The sequence below is a fragment of the Xiphophorus hellerii genome, chromosome 8 (genome assembly GCF_003331165.1).
Source record: "Xiphophorus hellerii strain 12219 chromosome 8, Xiphophorus_hellerii-4.1, whole genome shotgun sequence".
NCBI lineage: Eukaryota > Metazoa > Chordata > Actinopteri > Cyprinodontiformes > Poeciliidae > Xiphophorus > Xiphophorus hellerii.
This window is the reverse complement of record NC_045679.1, coordinates 29,013,602-29,027,880: the sequence shown is the minus strand read 5'-3', so window position 1 is coordinate 29,027,880 and position 14,279 is coordinate 29,013,602. Positions and strand designations below refer to the sequence as shown.

The 14,279-nt window shown below is 39.8% G+C and overlaps 1 protein-coding gene and 2 long non-coding RNA genes across 5 annotated transcripts in view; 1 reads left to right on the top strand and 2 right to left on the bottom strand.

Moving 5' to 3' along the window:
- LOC116723832 (LIM homeobox transcription factor 1-beta-like) overlaps positions 1-9,809 on the top strand; it is a 54,376-nt gene extending 44,567 nt beyond the window's left edge. Inside the window, exons 4-9 of one of the 3 annotated variants that reach the window (XM_032569016.1) lie at positions 259-494; positions 708-832; positions 2,290-2,367; positions 2,984-3,050; positions 6,066-6,230; positions 7,439-9,809. In XM_032569016.1, the coding sequence (XP_032424907.1) occupies positions 259-494; positions 708-832; positions 2,290-2,367; positions 2,984-3,050; positions 6,066-6,230; positions 7,439-7,596 (829 nt within the window). In that variant the 3' untranslated portion in view covers positions 7,597-9,809. Of the gene's footprint in view, positions 1-258; positions 495-656; positions 833-2,289; positions 2,368-2,983; positions 3,051-6,065; positions 6,231-7,438 lie in introns of all 3 variants that reach the window. The other 2 variants (XM_032569018.1, XM_032569015.1) reach the window with 2 other exon arrangements.
- LOC116723844 (uncharacterized) lies at positions 1,285-11,378 on the bottom strand. The gene is made up of 3 exons (XR_004340045.1): positions 11,195-11,378; positions 10,941-11,111; positions 1,285-1,295 (listed from the first exon to the last, which is right to left on the bottom strand). It is a non-coding gene; the product is annotated as an uncharacterized LOC116723844 (long non-coding RNA).
- LOC116723853 (uncharacterized) lies at positions 10,611-10,934 on the bottom strand. Its single transcript, XR_004340054.1, has 2 exons — positions 10,763-10,934; positions 10,611-10,683 (listed from the first exon to the last, which is right to left on the bottom strand). It is a non-coding gene; the product is annotated as an uncharacterized LOC116723853 (long non-coding RNA).
- Positions 11,379-14,279: the final 2,901 nt, after the last annotated feature.

Below are 14,279 nucleotides of genomic sequence, written 5' to 3'. Positions count from 1 at the left end.
AAAACTTTGAACTGTGGGATGATTACTCACTTACCTTATCAGTGGTCATAATATTATGACTGATCAGGGCATACAGTACACTAGGGCATGGTATTGGCTCTACTATATTTGCTATTTTCTTTTTTTATCCAAATCCTTTGGTTGTGATATTTGCTGACTTGCTTGTGCCAAATCATTTAGATATCAGGTTAAACTCCCATAACGATGTTAATTAAAATCAATTCAATTCTAAGTTTTCTCTCAATTTTCTGTCCTCAGATTATTTTCCACCAAGTGCAGTGGCTGTCTGGAGAAAATCGCTCCAACAGAGTTTGTAATGCGAGCTGTGCAGAGTGTTTACCACCTCAGCTGCTTCTGCTGCAGTGTCTGTGAGCGCCGGCTGAGCAAAGGAGACGAGTTTGTGCTGAAGGCTGGTCAACAGCTGCTGTGTAAGGCTGACTATGTGAAAGAAAGAGACCTGCTGAGGACCATGAGCCCGGACAGTTCAGATTCAGGTATAACTAGGGGTTTCCTCTTAATTTGGTGCTTTCTACTGTATATCCCATTGTGTTACTCTTCACGTCTATTTCTGTTCATGTTGAATTCTACCATGCAAGTTAAAAAGCATTAGAATGAAAAAAGGTGTAAGGTGTGATCTGTTATGTGTTCACTCACAGAAAAGAGTGAGGATGAGACTTCAGATGTAAAGTCAGAAAAATTTATTACAGCAGAGAAAAGGAGTGATGACAGCAAAGATCCTCTGCGTCCTAAACGGCCGCGCACCATTCTCACCACGCAGCAGAGACGTGCCTTTAAGGCTTCGTTTGAGGTTTCCTCCAAGCCCTGCAGAAAGGTAAGCAAATTATCAGGCAGTAAAAGAAAATACGCCTCTCACAGTCATGCTTTTCTACCTGAAAGTTCTCCTTAGAACCAGTCATTGGATACTCTAACTAAAGTAACACTTCTGAAGCTAGTATACATTGGCTATACGTATTACACACATGTTTGGTATTCCCAAAGTAAATTAGAACATGTGTTCTATTGAGGGTTATTTGTCAGATTGAAATTAACTTTTAAAAAGGGTATTAAACATATCCTTAGACCAACATTTCTGTATTAAAAATGTTTTTTGTACTGTTCTGATGTGATATTGTAATCTTAAAGCCAGGGTATGCATCTTTTGTAATATCTACTCCCAGAATTCAGGTCTGACTACAAGTTTCCAGCTGTAATAACTGAAGCTGTGTGTTGACTCTAGATCTATAACTCTATATTGTTCCTCTTTAGGTCCAAAGATAATAACTTCAGTTTTGTTTCTGTTCAACTGGAGAAAGTTATGGCACATCCATGTTCTAAGCATCTGTTCAGTGCACGGATGGGTTCAGAGTCACCTGGTGACACTGTATTGTAGAGCTGTGTATCATCTGCGTAGTTGTGGTAGCTAATCTTATTTCTTGTTATAACCTGAGCTAGAGGGAGCATATAGATACTGAATAAAAGAGGTCCTTGTATTCAGATTTGTGATTTCTGTCTGCTTCGATTAGACATTTCCTATTGAAATGGTTCTTTATGTAAGATTCAAACCAGTTAAGTACTGGACTGGAGAGCCCGACCCGACTCTCCAGTCGTTTTAGTAATATGTCATGGTCAACACTAAGGTCCAGCAAAACCACAGTTCTTCCAAGTCTATATTTTATGTGGATGTCATTGATCTCTATGAATAGGGCACTCTCTGTACTGTGTGAGCCTTGAAACCAGACAGAAACATATCAAAACGGTTGGTTAACGTTAAGAAACAACTTAACTGCTGAAACAGCATTTTCAATCATTTTGCTGATGAATGGAAGGTTGGAGATTGGCCTGTAATTCTGCAGTAGTGATTTGTCCAGATTGTTCTTTTTTTATCAGTGGTTTGATAGCTGCTGTTTTTTAAACCTGAGGGGCAGCACCTGATGAGAGGGATGAATTTACTATTTGAATCAGAACAGATGCAATGACAGGCGGGACTCCCTTAAGAAAATGTATGGTTGTGATACCAAGACAGCAGGAACTTGAGCTTGATTGATTTGTAATTTCTTCTAGGCTTTTATAGTAAAGTAGTTGAAATTTAGTCATTTTTTCTGCATTTGTTGTGTTTGCATAGCACTGGTCCTGGAGCTTTAAAGAGCTGATGTTTATACTGCTCTTCCAAGCAACTAACCCAAAGATTTCAATATGCTTTCTTGTATTATGGAGAGCTTGGGAGGTTACAACATAATTCCGTGTATAATTGACATGCACAAAAAAATACTAATAAGTTTGATCTTCCAGGTCAGAGAAACCCTGGCAGCAGAGACCGGGCTAAGTGTTCGTGTGGTCCAGGTGTGGTTCCAAAACCAAAGGGCAAAGGTCAGCAACGTGTACCTAAAACAACCTCCAGAACCACATTATGCATGTATACTGCTGTTCTCATGTCTGTAGTAGTAGTAATGTTAAGATGCAAAGTTGATTAAAACAAGCCCAATTATTCTGTTATTTCTTTATGTCAGATACTAGATCCTTATTTGCATGTTGTATGACCAAACTTTCCCACATCTCTCACTAAAAATTATTCCTTCTGCCTTTTGCCAAAAGTGCTTAAATGTCTGAATCAGATCTGTATCAGTTAAACCCAGTAGATTAAGCATTTCTAATCTGCCATTTGCTCTGTTTGCTCGTATTTGGGCGAACAGGCTTGCCAAAGTTTGGCCAGCCAAAAGGTTTTTTACCCCAATCAGCAACCAGTCCGTCAGCATGAGTCTTAAATTGCTTGTTGGTTTTAGTCTCACAATTTTAAGCATTTCACAATCATTTGTGATATTTAAGTGCTTCTTTCTATAATTGGCAAAGACCAAATTGATTCAGCAATTTAAGAAAAAAGCTCACTAGATACTTTTTTTCTTAAGCTTTATAATTTAGACTGATTCAATTCAATTCAAATTCAATTTAAAAGTTCACACACCGGTTTATGTTTATTGACTTACAGATGAAGAAGTTAGCACGCAGACAGCAGCAACAGCAGGAGCAACACAGCAGTCAAAGACTGGGCCCAGGTAAGTTTACTATTAGTGATTGTAAATATGTATAACAGTACATATAAATTACAGTACAAATTATTAAGTTTATTAAAAGAACAATGGTGCACTCCCAGTTGTCTAATTAAAAATAATCATATGTTCTGATATCAGAGTATCATCCATGCTGGGGAATATGAATTTTTCTGACTGCACTGTTATAAAGTGGAAGCCCTGATTTTATCAGTAGAGCTTGCTTACTGTAGTGTGGGCTAATTGCCACTGTGGTCTTGCAGCGGATATGAGCAGACAGTTTAGATAAGTATCTCACTGCTTTGGCAAGTACAGCTTCTATCTGCTCTGGGATTTGCAGCGTGTCAATATTGGCAGAACAGCTCATTTGGTTTATTACAGCGGAAACTGCTGCTGATAACCAAATGAGCTAAGCAAATCAGCAAATGGGAAATGTTTGAGGTTGATGCTAGAATAAACTGGAAAATCCATGGAAACATTGATGATGGTCAGCCATCCTTAAGTTAAGACAACCATTCAGTTTATACAATACATCTACTGTATGCTTTGACTTGTAAATTCTTAACTAAAAATGGATATAACATTTTATTTCAAATTTATATGAGAATTATATAGGTTATGTAGTTATGTTATTTGCAGTAAATATATTTTTAACTTCCAAAAGTTACCCATGAATGATTTCATATTTTATCTCCAAGATGAGATATATTTTATTGGGGGTTTATGTTATAGATCAACACAAAGCACTGCATTTTTAGAAAAGTATGAAGAAGATGATTTTATTTTAACTTTTTATTTTTTGTTGCAAACAGTCTGAAAAAAACCTATTTAGCATTTATAACCAGCCCCCAATGTCAAAACTAAGTAAAACACCTTTAGCTGCAATTGGATCTAGCTAAATTCATCTTCCTATAAACTCTGAGCATCTTCTTTATAATATTGTTTCGTCAATAATATCCTCTACAGAAATCCCAATAAAAGTTTTGTGCAACATGTTTGAGAGACAATTTCTCATGTTTTGTCAACTTCAACTTTGCATCAAGACATCTCGATTATTCCCACGCCATCAATTTTTTAGATACTTGCAGATGCGTAGTTTTGCCCAGTCTACCTTTTCAAGTTTTCTCAACCTTCCCAGGGATTGACCTTTAGATATTTTTCTAAAACCAACTGTCAAATTGAAAGGTGCTATTTTTATTTCCACAAGCACTGAATTCCTTTAGATCACTTTGGGAGGAGGACTTTGGAAACAAATCCTCTGTATTTGTGCCAGACATAACCTAATTCAATGCAAACTTCTGTATCGCACTTACTAAAGCACGTCTGGCCTCCTTATGTGGGTTGTGCTAAACCCCTGCGCCACCACAGCACCCTAGTGATTATTATTCTTATCAATATTTATTTCTCTTTCATCTTCTTTTTTGAGTCAAATTTGTCAAATTGGTATATTGACAGAAGTATGCCCTGACACCTGACTTCTTTTTTGTCTTGTGTGTATGTGTGTGTGGATTGAGGCAGAGAGATTTATATATTTTGTTAATGTACTTGTTTCTGTCCACTACCATAGTATGGTCACTTTGACCTTATCCACTTCATGCATGTGTATACATGTCTGTATAATTGGGTGTGTTCTAGCCCACTTTTGTTGGTATGTTAGTAGTATGCTGTTGTAACTGTTATATTGCCTTTACCTTGTACCTCAAGTTAAAGCATAAACACATTTTGGGAGAAAAAAAAGATATCTCAATTCTATAATGGCACTCATTATGAGTTATTAAGTTAACAATAGTACATTGTAACTCAACACTTACTTTCCTTTTTTAGCTTTTCAGTTTAGCATTACAGTTTATTAAAGCATCTTAAATTAACCAATATTGTTGCTGATTTTTTTGCACTGTATTTTTTCTTTTAAGTCTGGCATCAGAAAAATGCCTACATTGGAATATGCAGCCTATGAGTATAAACAGTTGCCATAAACTTGCAGTGAATTGTTTTACCTTAATGATGTAAGGAGAAGTTTCTCCATTTCTAAACAAGCAGGTAAATGATTTCTCACACGAGGAAAATGTCATAAATTACTGAGCTCCGATGACAAAAAATTATTGAGGGAATTTTGGACATAATTTTCCTACATGAACTGGAAACACAGTCCAGACTTTCACCCCAATGTAAAGCTGTGTTTCATACTAGAAAAGGTTACCTGTCTGCTTATCAATATCACATTTTTGTTGAATATTTCTGGAGTGTTGCATGGAGTTACTATAAATGTCACTATGTCGTGACAGTATATTATGAGACAGATAATCTCTGAAAAAATTTACCTCCTCTGCCTTCTTCCAGTGCTAAGTGCAGAAATACACAGATCAGTCAGAAATAGCCAATCAGAGGTGGGTCTTAGCACTGTCGATCAGGTTTGTGTATGAGCTGCTCACCTCCTACCCATTTCTTTCTGCTGTGCTACAGCTTCTTCCTGATAACAAAGCTTGACACAAATGCTCAGACTAGTTATCATGGAGGAAATATACTGTAGTTTTCCTTTTGTGACAAATTGTTTCTCTGCCATTAGCACATTTAGCAGCTCTTACCAAAGCATGACTGACAGTTCCAAGACCTTCCTCCTGGCTTTGATTGGATGTTTCTGACACAAGAAAGACGCATTTTTGCAGACTGCAATAGTAGCACTGGGAGAAGGTCGAGGAGGTTGATTTTTTTAACAGATTACCTGTCTCACATTATGCTGTCATGACTGCAATTTTAACAAATATGTAAAAAGCATATATTTTTTTAGAAAAGTTACATACTACAGCTTTAAAGCAACACAGCATGAAAGAAATCAACTTGAGGGTAAAAAAGAATTCCAGTAAGGGAATTAAATGTAGAGAGTGAACTATAAAAATATAACCCATATTTAGGAATGTGTTTTCATATTCATAAAACAACCACACAATGTATGAACAGAAGAACTCACGTAATGTACAAAAGTTGAGCTGAGAAAACTCTATTTGCTTTTCACTTTTTCAGAAGTAATATCTGGCTGTATGGATGGTCTGCTCAGCACCTTCACAGGGTCTCTGCCTCCAACCCGGCCCCAGTTGGTGACCATAGAGCATTGTGGGTACAACATAGACTGCCTCCAGCAGGGCCTCACTCCACCTCAAATGCCTGGTGACCACATGAATCCCTACGGTTAGCATCATGTTCAGCTGCTGCAACATGTTTTAAAGTTCTTATTCTGCATTTTCTGATTTCTTTAGATTTCAAGAGACATTTTTTTCCATCTTTCTTTTCAAAAGTTAACTTAATTTTCCCTAACGTGTTATAATTACTTTTAAACAACCTGATTTAAGTCAAAATTTCTGGTTATCCTTCTACAAGCTTCCTACAATAGCTTGCTGAAATTTTGGTCCACTTCTTCTGACAAATCTGGTGTAGCAGATTTTTTTGACACGTTTTTAGTGCAGCCCTGAAATATTCTATGGTCTTTGGTGTGCCCTCTCCAATACATTGACTGTTTTTCTTAGCCAATTTGGAAGGTTTTTTTCTTGCATTTGGATAACTAATTTGTGCCCAATCTTTACCTTCCTGTCTTGAGATGTTGTATTTTTATGTAATGTTATTTTCTCATTAACCTATTTGAAGTTCACCTAGTTAGCATGGCCACCGATGATGGCACATACACAATTTTCCTGGAACTATAAATTGTTTCTCTGCCATTAGCACATTGTGCAGCCCTTACACAAGCATGATTTACAGCACTGAGACACTTCCTTGCTCTGACTGGTTGTTTCTGGTATGGAGCGGTGCTTCTCTGCAGTTTTCTATCATAGCACTGGGAGGAGGTTGAATTTTTTCACAGATTATCTGTCTCATGCTAGTCTGTCACGACAGTTTTAACAAATATGAGAAAAACATTCATTATGAAAGTTATACACTGCAGCTTTTTCTATGAAGAGATGTGATTGATCCCCTACACATCAATAAATCAACAACCTTTAACACAATACTGTGACTTAGCTCTAACCAAACCATCCAATTGTACTGTACTTTGTAAAAACACAGAGTATTACTAACATGTGTTTTATGTAGGTGCTGGTCTAGTTTATCTGTATGTATTTGCACTGTGTTTTTGCAGATGCTTCATTTCTTCCTTCCTTCACTCATTAGAATATATAGGGCAAGGTTTACAGTGACTTACTAAGGTCATTTCCACATCCAGCATGAAATCCCAGAGTTCTGATGGAAGACAACCTCTCCACCATTACTATTTTGTTGCTAAAACACATTTAATATTGAATTGTCAAAATAAAGAAAGGAAAGTGTTTGCTATTTTGGGCTGCTGTACATGCTGTCTTGCTTTATTTTTCACTTTTCTGTGTTATTTCTCCTTTACCTAGGTATGGATTCCATTTTCCATGACAATGACAGTGACACCTCTATGACAAGTTTAAGTGAGTCCTTTGTTGCCTTTCCAGGTGGAGGCTTCCTACAGGCACAAACAGGAAGCCCAATAGACAGCCTTTACTCCATGCACAGCTCCTACTTTGCTTCCTGAGACCTGGCCATCATTGTCTCATGCTGCTGAATAAATATTTTCCAAACTGTTCACAAATAGGGGGTTAGGGTAGCCCTAACCCTACCCTAAGTTAAAGATCAAATTGACTGATTGTGTTTGATTTGGGGAATTTAATGCAGCAATAAATAAATAAATAAATAAATACTTTCAAACATGTTCAAACTTTTGTCAGTCAGCATGTGTAAAGAGATCCCAGATCTATCAGAAATTGTTTTATTCTAAGGACATTTCATATAAGAAGGTAACTATTAGTAAATATAATTCTACTGACATGATTTTTGCAAACCATCAAGTCTACCTGGATCTGTTCTTGTATGTATGTGTGAAATGTAATTTACACCCTAAAGCAGTGGTCCCCAACCTTTTTAGTACCGTGGACTGGTCAAGACTTCACAAATTTGCTGAGGACCAGGGTGGGGGAAGGGCGTTGCGCGCACCGACACCGATGCTGTTGCTGCTGTTTCTACATCATTCTGCTGCTTGTGGACTCAATGTTGGCGCTCAAGACATAACAGACAGAATCCAGTAAAGGGATTTTCAAAATAAAAGATTCTCCTGACTCAATACATAAAACAGAAGTATTTAATTATTTCTTGCTCGGCCCGGTACCAATTGATCCACGGACAGGTACCGCTCCGCAGCCTGGGGGTTGGGGACCACTGCCCTGAAGAACACCCAGAATTGCCCTTTAAAATGGACAACTATTTATCTCTCACCAGCGTCCATGTTACATTTAAAAGGGCATCAAATGTAAATATCTATCTTTTAAATGATGAAGGTTTGTTGTACACCAGAAGTCCGAAACTCCTTTTATTCCTATAAGTATTTGGACAGTTGTATTGTCTGAGAAAACTGCTGTTGCATTGCTATTTATTTTCTAATTTTAAGACAATAATGTGTTTTAAGAGACTCAACAAATGTTGATACCTTAAATAAACAATGCATTCTTCTACAATCTTGTGATTTCATTAAAATGTCAAAATTATCACTGGAAATTTTAAAAATAAATACACTTTAAAATATTGATTGTAGGTTTCAGGAAAAACAGGGTCAGATCAAACCCTATTTCCATCATGGGAGAAGTGGAGGTGGCTGAGGAATATAAATACTTCTGTGTTCATCTGGACAATAGTAGGCCTTCTAATGAGCCATCGTTAAACCAGGGAGAGAACTAAAACATGCAGGATTCCGGCTCTTGTGGACCAACTTTGGGCACCCCTGGTCTATGTCTACTACCTCTAATGGTGTGGGGTTGGTAACACAACTAACATAGATACATCACTAAATCAGGATACCACAAAGTCTTTTTTATTACTGGGACCATAAAAGATATTTCTCTAATAAAACACAATACTTTATTTTTAATTTTCTTAAGGACGTAGAGATAATTAAAAGACCACAATATAATATAAGAAGGTGACCAATTTAAAGTGACCAATTTTAAATACCTTGGGTCATTCCTGGACAGTCAGCTCACCTTTGTTGAAAACATTAACTATTTTTTAAGAAATGCTCACAGAGATTTTATCTTTCAAGAAACCTTAATGGTCTTGAGGATATCAGACTAGAGGTTGTCTACAAGGCAACTTTTGAGAGTGATTTAACTTTTCATCTCCTCGGCTGGTCACATGAGCTGCAGAATGAAAGACAAACTTTTAATTGCTTCTATAGCAGGTAAATAGTGGTGGAACTACAAAAACTTATGTCTCAACTGTTTGCTGAAAGAACATGGAAGATGGCAAAGAATATTTTAGAAGAAAGCATCCATCGTTTTTTTTTCATCAGTTTGAACTTCTGAACCTTCTGAGCTCAGACATCTATAAGAAGTCATTTATTCCCAGTGCAATAACCATAGTTGACCAAAGTGATTGACAACATCTACCTATGGCATGCAAAGTGTTTTATTCTATACACACATTGTTGATATTGTGATTCTGTGAATGCATTTTATTTTAGAGTCGGAAGGAAAGTTTCCACCTTGATGGACAAAATAGATTTATCTTTTCCTATACATAGAATCAATATAAGATTCTGCCAAAAAAGGCTATATATGTGAATTTTTTGCTTGTATGTGTTGCTCAACCCTGGTTTGTTCATGAATTCTTCTGTGAACCTTATTCATTTGTTTGTTATTGAACTTTGCTCAATTACGTTTCTTAGGAAAAGTAAAAAATAAAAGGAAAATTCTCATATGTGGCCTCACTAATATTTTGACATTGTAAATGTTTTTTTTTTTATTATAGTTACTCACGTTACTTTTCATGGCTCCCTAATTATTTTATTCCTCCTATAATTGATTGAGATGCATAGGTATTATTTATAATATATACTTTATTTTGAGGGGAGTAGGTGATATTTCCTGACATTTCTAAAATCATTTATTTCATTATTAAAGCGATATAATAATATACCATGATAAATTGACTAAGCTATTCTAGTTTTTTAAAATTTATTTAGGTTAAAGATTTTGAGCATTGTTAAGGAAAACATAATAGAAAAAATTAAAATACAAAAAATACACACACATGCACACCAATGCACCGCATACTTTTGCAGTTTCTCCATTAGCTCAGATGAGCTGCGCTGCCTTTATTACTTTTACTAAAATAGCTGTGCTTACACACTTCTCAAAAGTGGAATAAAGTTGTCTTCAGGTTTAATAATAATAATAATATTAATACAACCAACAAACTACAATATTTACAAATATATTGTGTTTCATAATTATGTTCTAATCATGTCTTGAATACAAAAAGATTTCAAAAGTAAAAAAATCTTGAAACCGTGGATAATATAGGAAATAGCACCCCCTCAGTTCCGGAGTACAATGCCGCAATTTCAAAATAAGGTATGGGATTGACATCTGGTCTGTCCCCGCCCTTTCTGTTTGCTGCAGTGAGGTCCTTCGCAACTGGTCTATTACAGAGCATAAGTGTCATGTTGGTGTCTAACTTCTTTACCCACATGCAGAACTACCACAGGAGAGACAGAAATCAGTAAAATGATATTTATTGCAAACAAATGGGTAAATGGGTTCTGGAACGGGCTCACTGCGACGTCTGTTCACTGCGGAACGACAGAGGAGATGATGAGTTTGAGGAGAGTCGGAAAGCGGGATTGTTAGGATAAATAGGAATGATCTTACTTGTTGTGGAGGACTTGTTCTTCCGGGAGGGTTGATACTGTAGGTTTGAGGCTTTGGTCTCCTAGTGTGGGTCCTTACAGAGATCCTGGTTCCACGAGAGATGATGGAGGAGCGGCTCGAAATCCAGTTGAGGGTTCTGTGGTGGAGGGCAGACAGGTAAGTTCGAGTGCGGTGGGACAAACGGAGGAGCGTTCCGACAGCCAGCTGAAGATATGTGGAGTCTGCTAGGGATCAGACGGAGGAGATGACGGTGGGGCTCGGGCGACCAGTGGGTATAATCCACGGCGTCACGAAAAAGGGAATCCAAGAAACCAAAATGGAATCTTCTCGGGAACTCACGAGGAAACACCTGTACACAGGAAAACAGCAATGGATTACTGCGAGTAAATCTAAGGAAAGCACAAAGAAATAGCTCTAGAGAGCTCTGGGTACCATTACTGGCATAACACTCAGGCGATGAAGTGCTGGCAGTCTGCTCCTTAAGAATCCCGGAGATGATGAGCTGATACAACACAGGTGCGCTGCAGCGTGGGACACGCCTCACCATGGCGATGGCCACTGGCGCCCTCTAGTGGGTAGAACAGTGAAGCAGCAGGCGAAAAAAAAGAACCCACAAAAACCCCAGAACCTAACAGTACCCCCCCCTCAACGGTCGCCAGCTGGCGGCCGAGACGAACAGGAAAGGAGCGAAGACTGATAATCATCAATAAGGGAAGAGTCAAGAATAAAAGACCCCGGGACCCATGGGCGTTCCTCCGGACCGTAGCCCTCCCAGTCGACGAGGTACTGCCAACCGCGACCTTGCCGACGGGAGTCCACAATCCGGCGGACGGTAAAGGCTGGACGGCCCCCCACGATTCGGGCGGGAGGAGGGGGCTCGGAAGGAGGGCATAAAGTGCCGGTCTGGACAGGTTTAATCTGAGACACATGAAAAACGGGATGAATACGGAGGGGAGCAGGAAGGCGAAGACGGACATTGAAACATTGGCTGTTTCAATGTCAAATGGACCAATGAACCTGGGGGACAGTTTCTTGGACATGGATTTCAAGGGGATATCATGGGAAGACAACCAAACTTTCTGACCGGGTGTGTAGTTGGGGGCAGGAACTCTTCTCCGGTCAGCCATGCGCTTATTCTGGGCGGAGGTGTTGTGGAGAGCATTAATGGTGTCTTTCCAAATTCTTTTGCAGCGGCGGATGTGAAGTTGGACCGATGTGACTGCAATGTTATCTTCATCTGAGGAAAGTAGTGGTGGCTGGTAACCTATGGAGACTTCAAATGGGGAAAAACCGGTAGCAGCAGAAATGTGACTATTATGTGCATACTCGACCCACGGGAGAAATTGGGACCAGTCAGAGGGGTTGGTGGAGGTGAAGCAGCGAAGCGTAGATTCCAGTTCCTGATTCATTCTTTCAGTTTGTCCATTGGATTGTGGGTGGTAACCAGAGGTTAAAGACACTTTGGCGTTAAGTGCTGAACAGAAGGATTTCCATACCTGAGAAACAAACTGTGGTCCGCGGTCCGACAATACTTCCTGGGGGGTACCATGGAGACGGAATACATGCTTGATCAGGAGCTGGGCAGTCTGGAAGGCGGTGGGGAGCTTTCTGAGGGGAATGAGGTGACATGATTTGGAAAAACGATCAACGATTGTGAATATAGTAGTCATACCTTTAGAAGGAGGCAAACCAGTGACAAAATCGATGGCTATGTGGGACCAGGACGTTTGGGTATGGGCAGCAGTTGTAACAGGCCAGATGGAGGTTGGTGTGATGACTTGTTCCGGGAGCAGACAGAGCAGGCTAGGACGTATTCTTTCACATCTTTATGGACAGATGGCCACCAAAATCTCCGGTTTATGAGTGACACGGTGCGATAAATGCCTGGGTGTGCTGAGAACTTGGAGGAATGAATCCAGTGAAGGAATCGGGCACGGACTGTGGAGGGAACGTAGATCTTGTTGGAGGGGCAGTTTTCTTGGGCCGGTTCAGATAGTTGAGCTTGTTTAATAATATCCTCGATCTCCCAGGAAATGGCAGCAACAGTACAGCTGGGAGGAAGGATTGTGGCTGGAGTTTTCACAGAATCATCGGGTGAATGAAGACGGGACAGGGCATCCGGTTTGATGTTACGGGAACCTGGGCGATAAGAGATGGACAGATTGAATCGGGAGAAAAACAAGGACCACCGTGATTGCCGAGGGTTTAATCTTTTAGCGGACTGCAAGTAAGAGAAGTTTTTGTGATCTGTCCAAACCAGCACGGGGTACTCAGCTCCCTCCAACCAATGCCGCCACTCCTCCAAGGCTAGCTTTATGGCCAGCAGTTCTCGGTCGCCCACGTCGTAATTGCGTTCTGGGGGGGATAATCTGCGGGAGAAAAAGGCACAAGGGTGAGTCTTATTGTCACGGTCGGACACTTGAGATAGAACAGCTCCGACACCGGTGTCTGAAGCATCTACTTCAACTATGAACTGTCTAGAAGGATCAGGTTGGATCAGAATGGGAGCATTGGAGAACAAGGTTTTCAGTTTCTTGAAGGCGGCATCTGCCTCAGGTGTGCAGCTGAAGGTGGTCTTTGTAGAGGTTAGGGCGGTTAATGGTAAGGCCGTCTGACTGTAATTCCGGATGAATCGACGGTAAAAATTTGCAAAGCCGAGGAACCTCTGCAACTGTTTCCTAGAGTCAGGCGTAGGCCACTCCACCACCGCTTTGATTTTTTCCTCCGTGGGTCTTACCTGTCCGCCTTCGAGGATGAATCCGAGGAACGAGACTGATGAAACTCGCATTTTTCGGCCTTGAAGTATAATTTATTCTCCAAGAGGCGTTGAAGAACGAGGCGAACATGACGTCTGTGTTCGGTGAGGGACTTGGAATAAATCAAAATGTCATCTAAATAGACAAACACAAAAACATTCAGGAAATCCCTAAGCACATCATTTACTAGCGCTTGAAAAAACGCTGGGGCATTAGACAACCCGAACGGCATGACTAAATATTCAAAATGCCCAATAGGAGTCTTGAAGGCTGTTTTCCATTCATCACCTTGCTGGATGCGGAGGAGGTGATAAGCGTTCCTAAGATCGAGCTTAGTGAAAACGGTGGCATCATGAACTGGTTCGAATGCTGATGAAAGAAGAGGTAAAGGATACTTGTTCTTTATAGTTATCTGATTCAAACCTCGATAGTCTATGCAGGGTCTAAGTGAACCGTCTTTCTTTCCCACAAAAAAGAAGCCTGCCCCCAAAGGAGAGGAAGACTGACGGATAATTCCTGCAGTTAAGGATTCCTTAATGTACCTCTCCATTGTCTCACGCTCGGGTCGAGATATATTATACAAACGACTATTAGGTAGAGGTGCTCCAGGGAGAAGGTCAATAGCACAGTCGTAGGGGCGATGCGGTGGTAGGGAAAGAGCCTTAGTCTTACTAAAAACTGACGCCAGATCATAATACTCCGCTGGAACGGATGACAGGTCGGGTGGATCTGGAGCTTGGGAGTCAGACTGTGCGGGACCT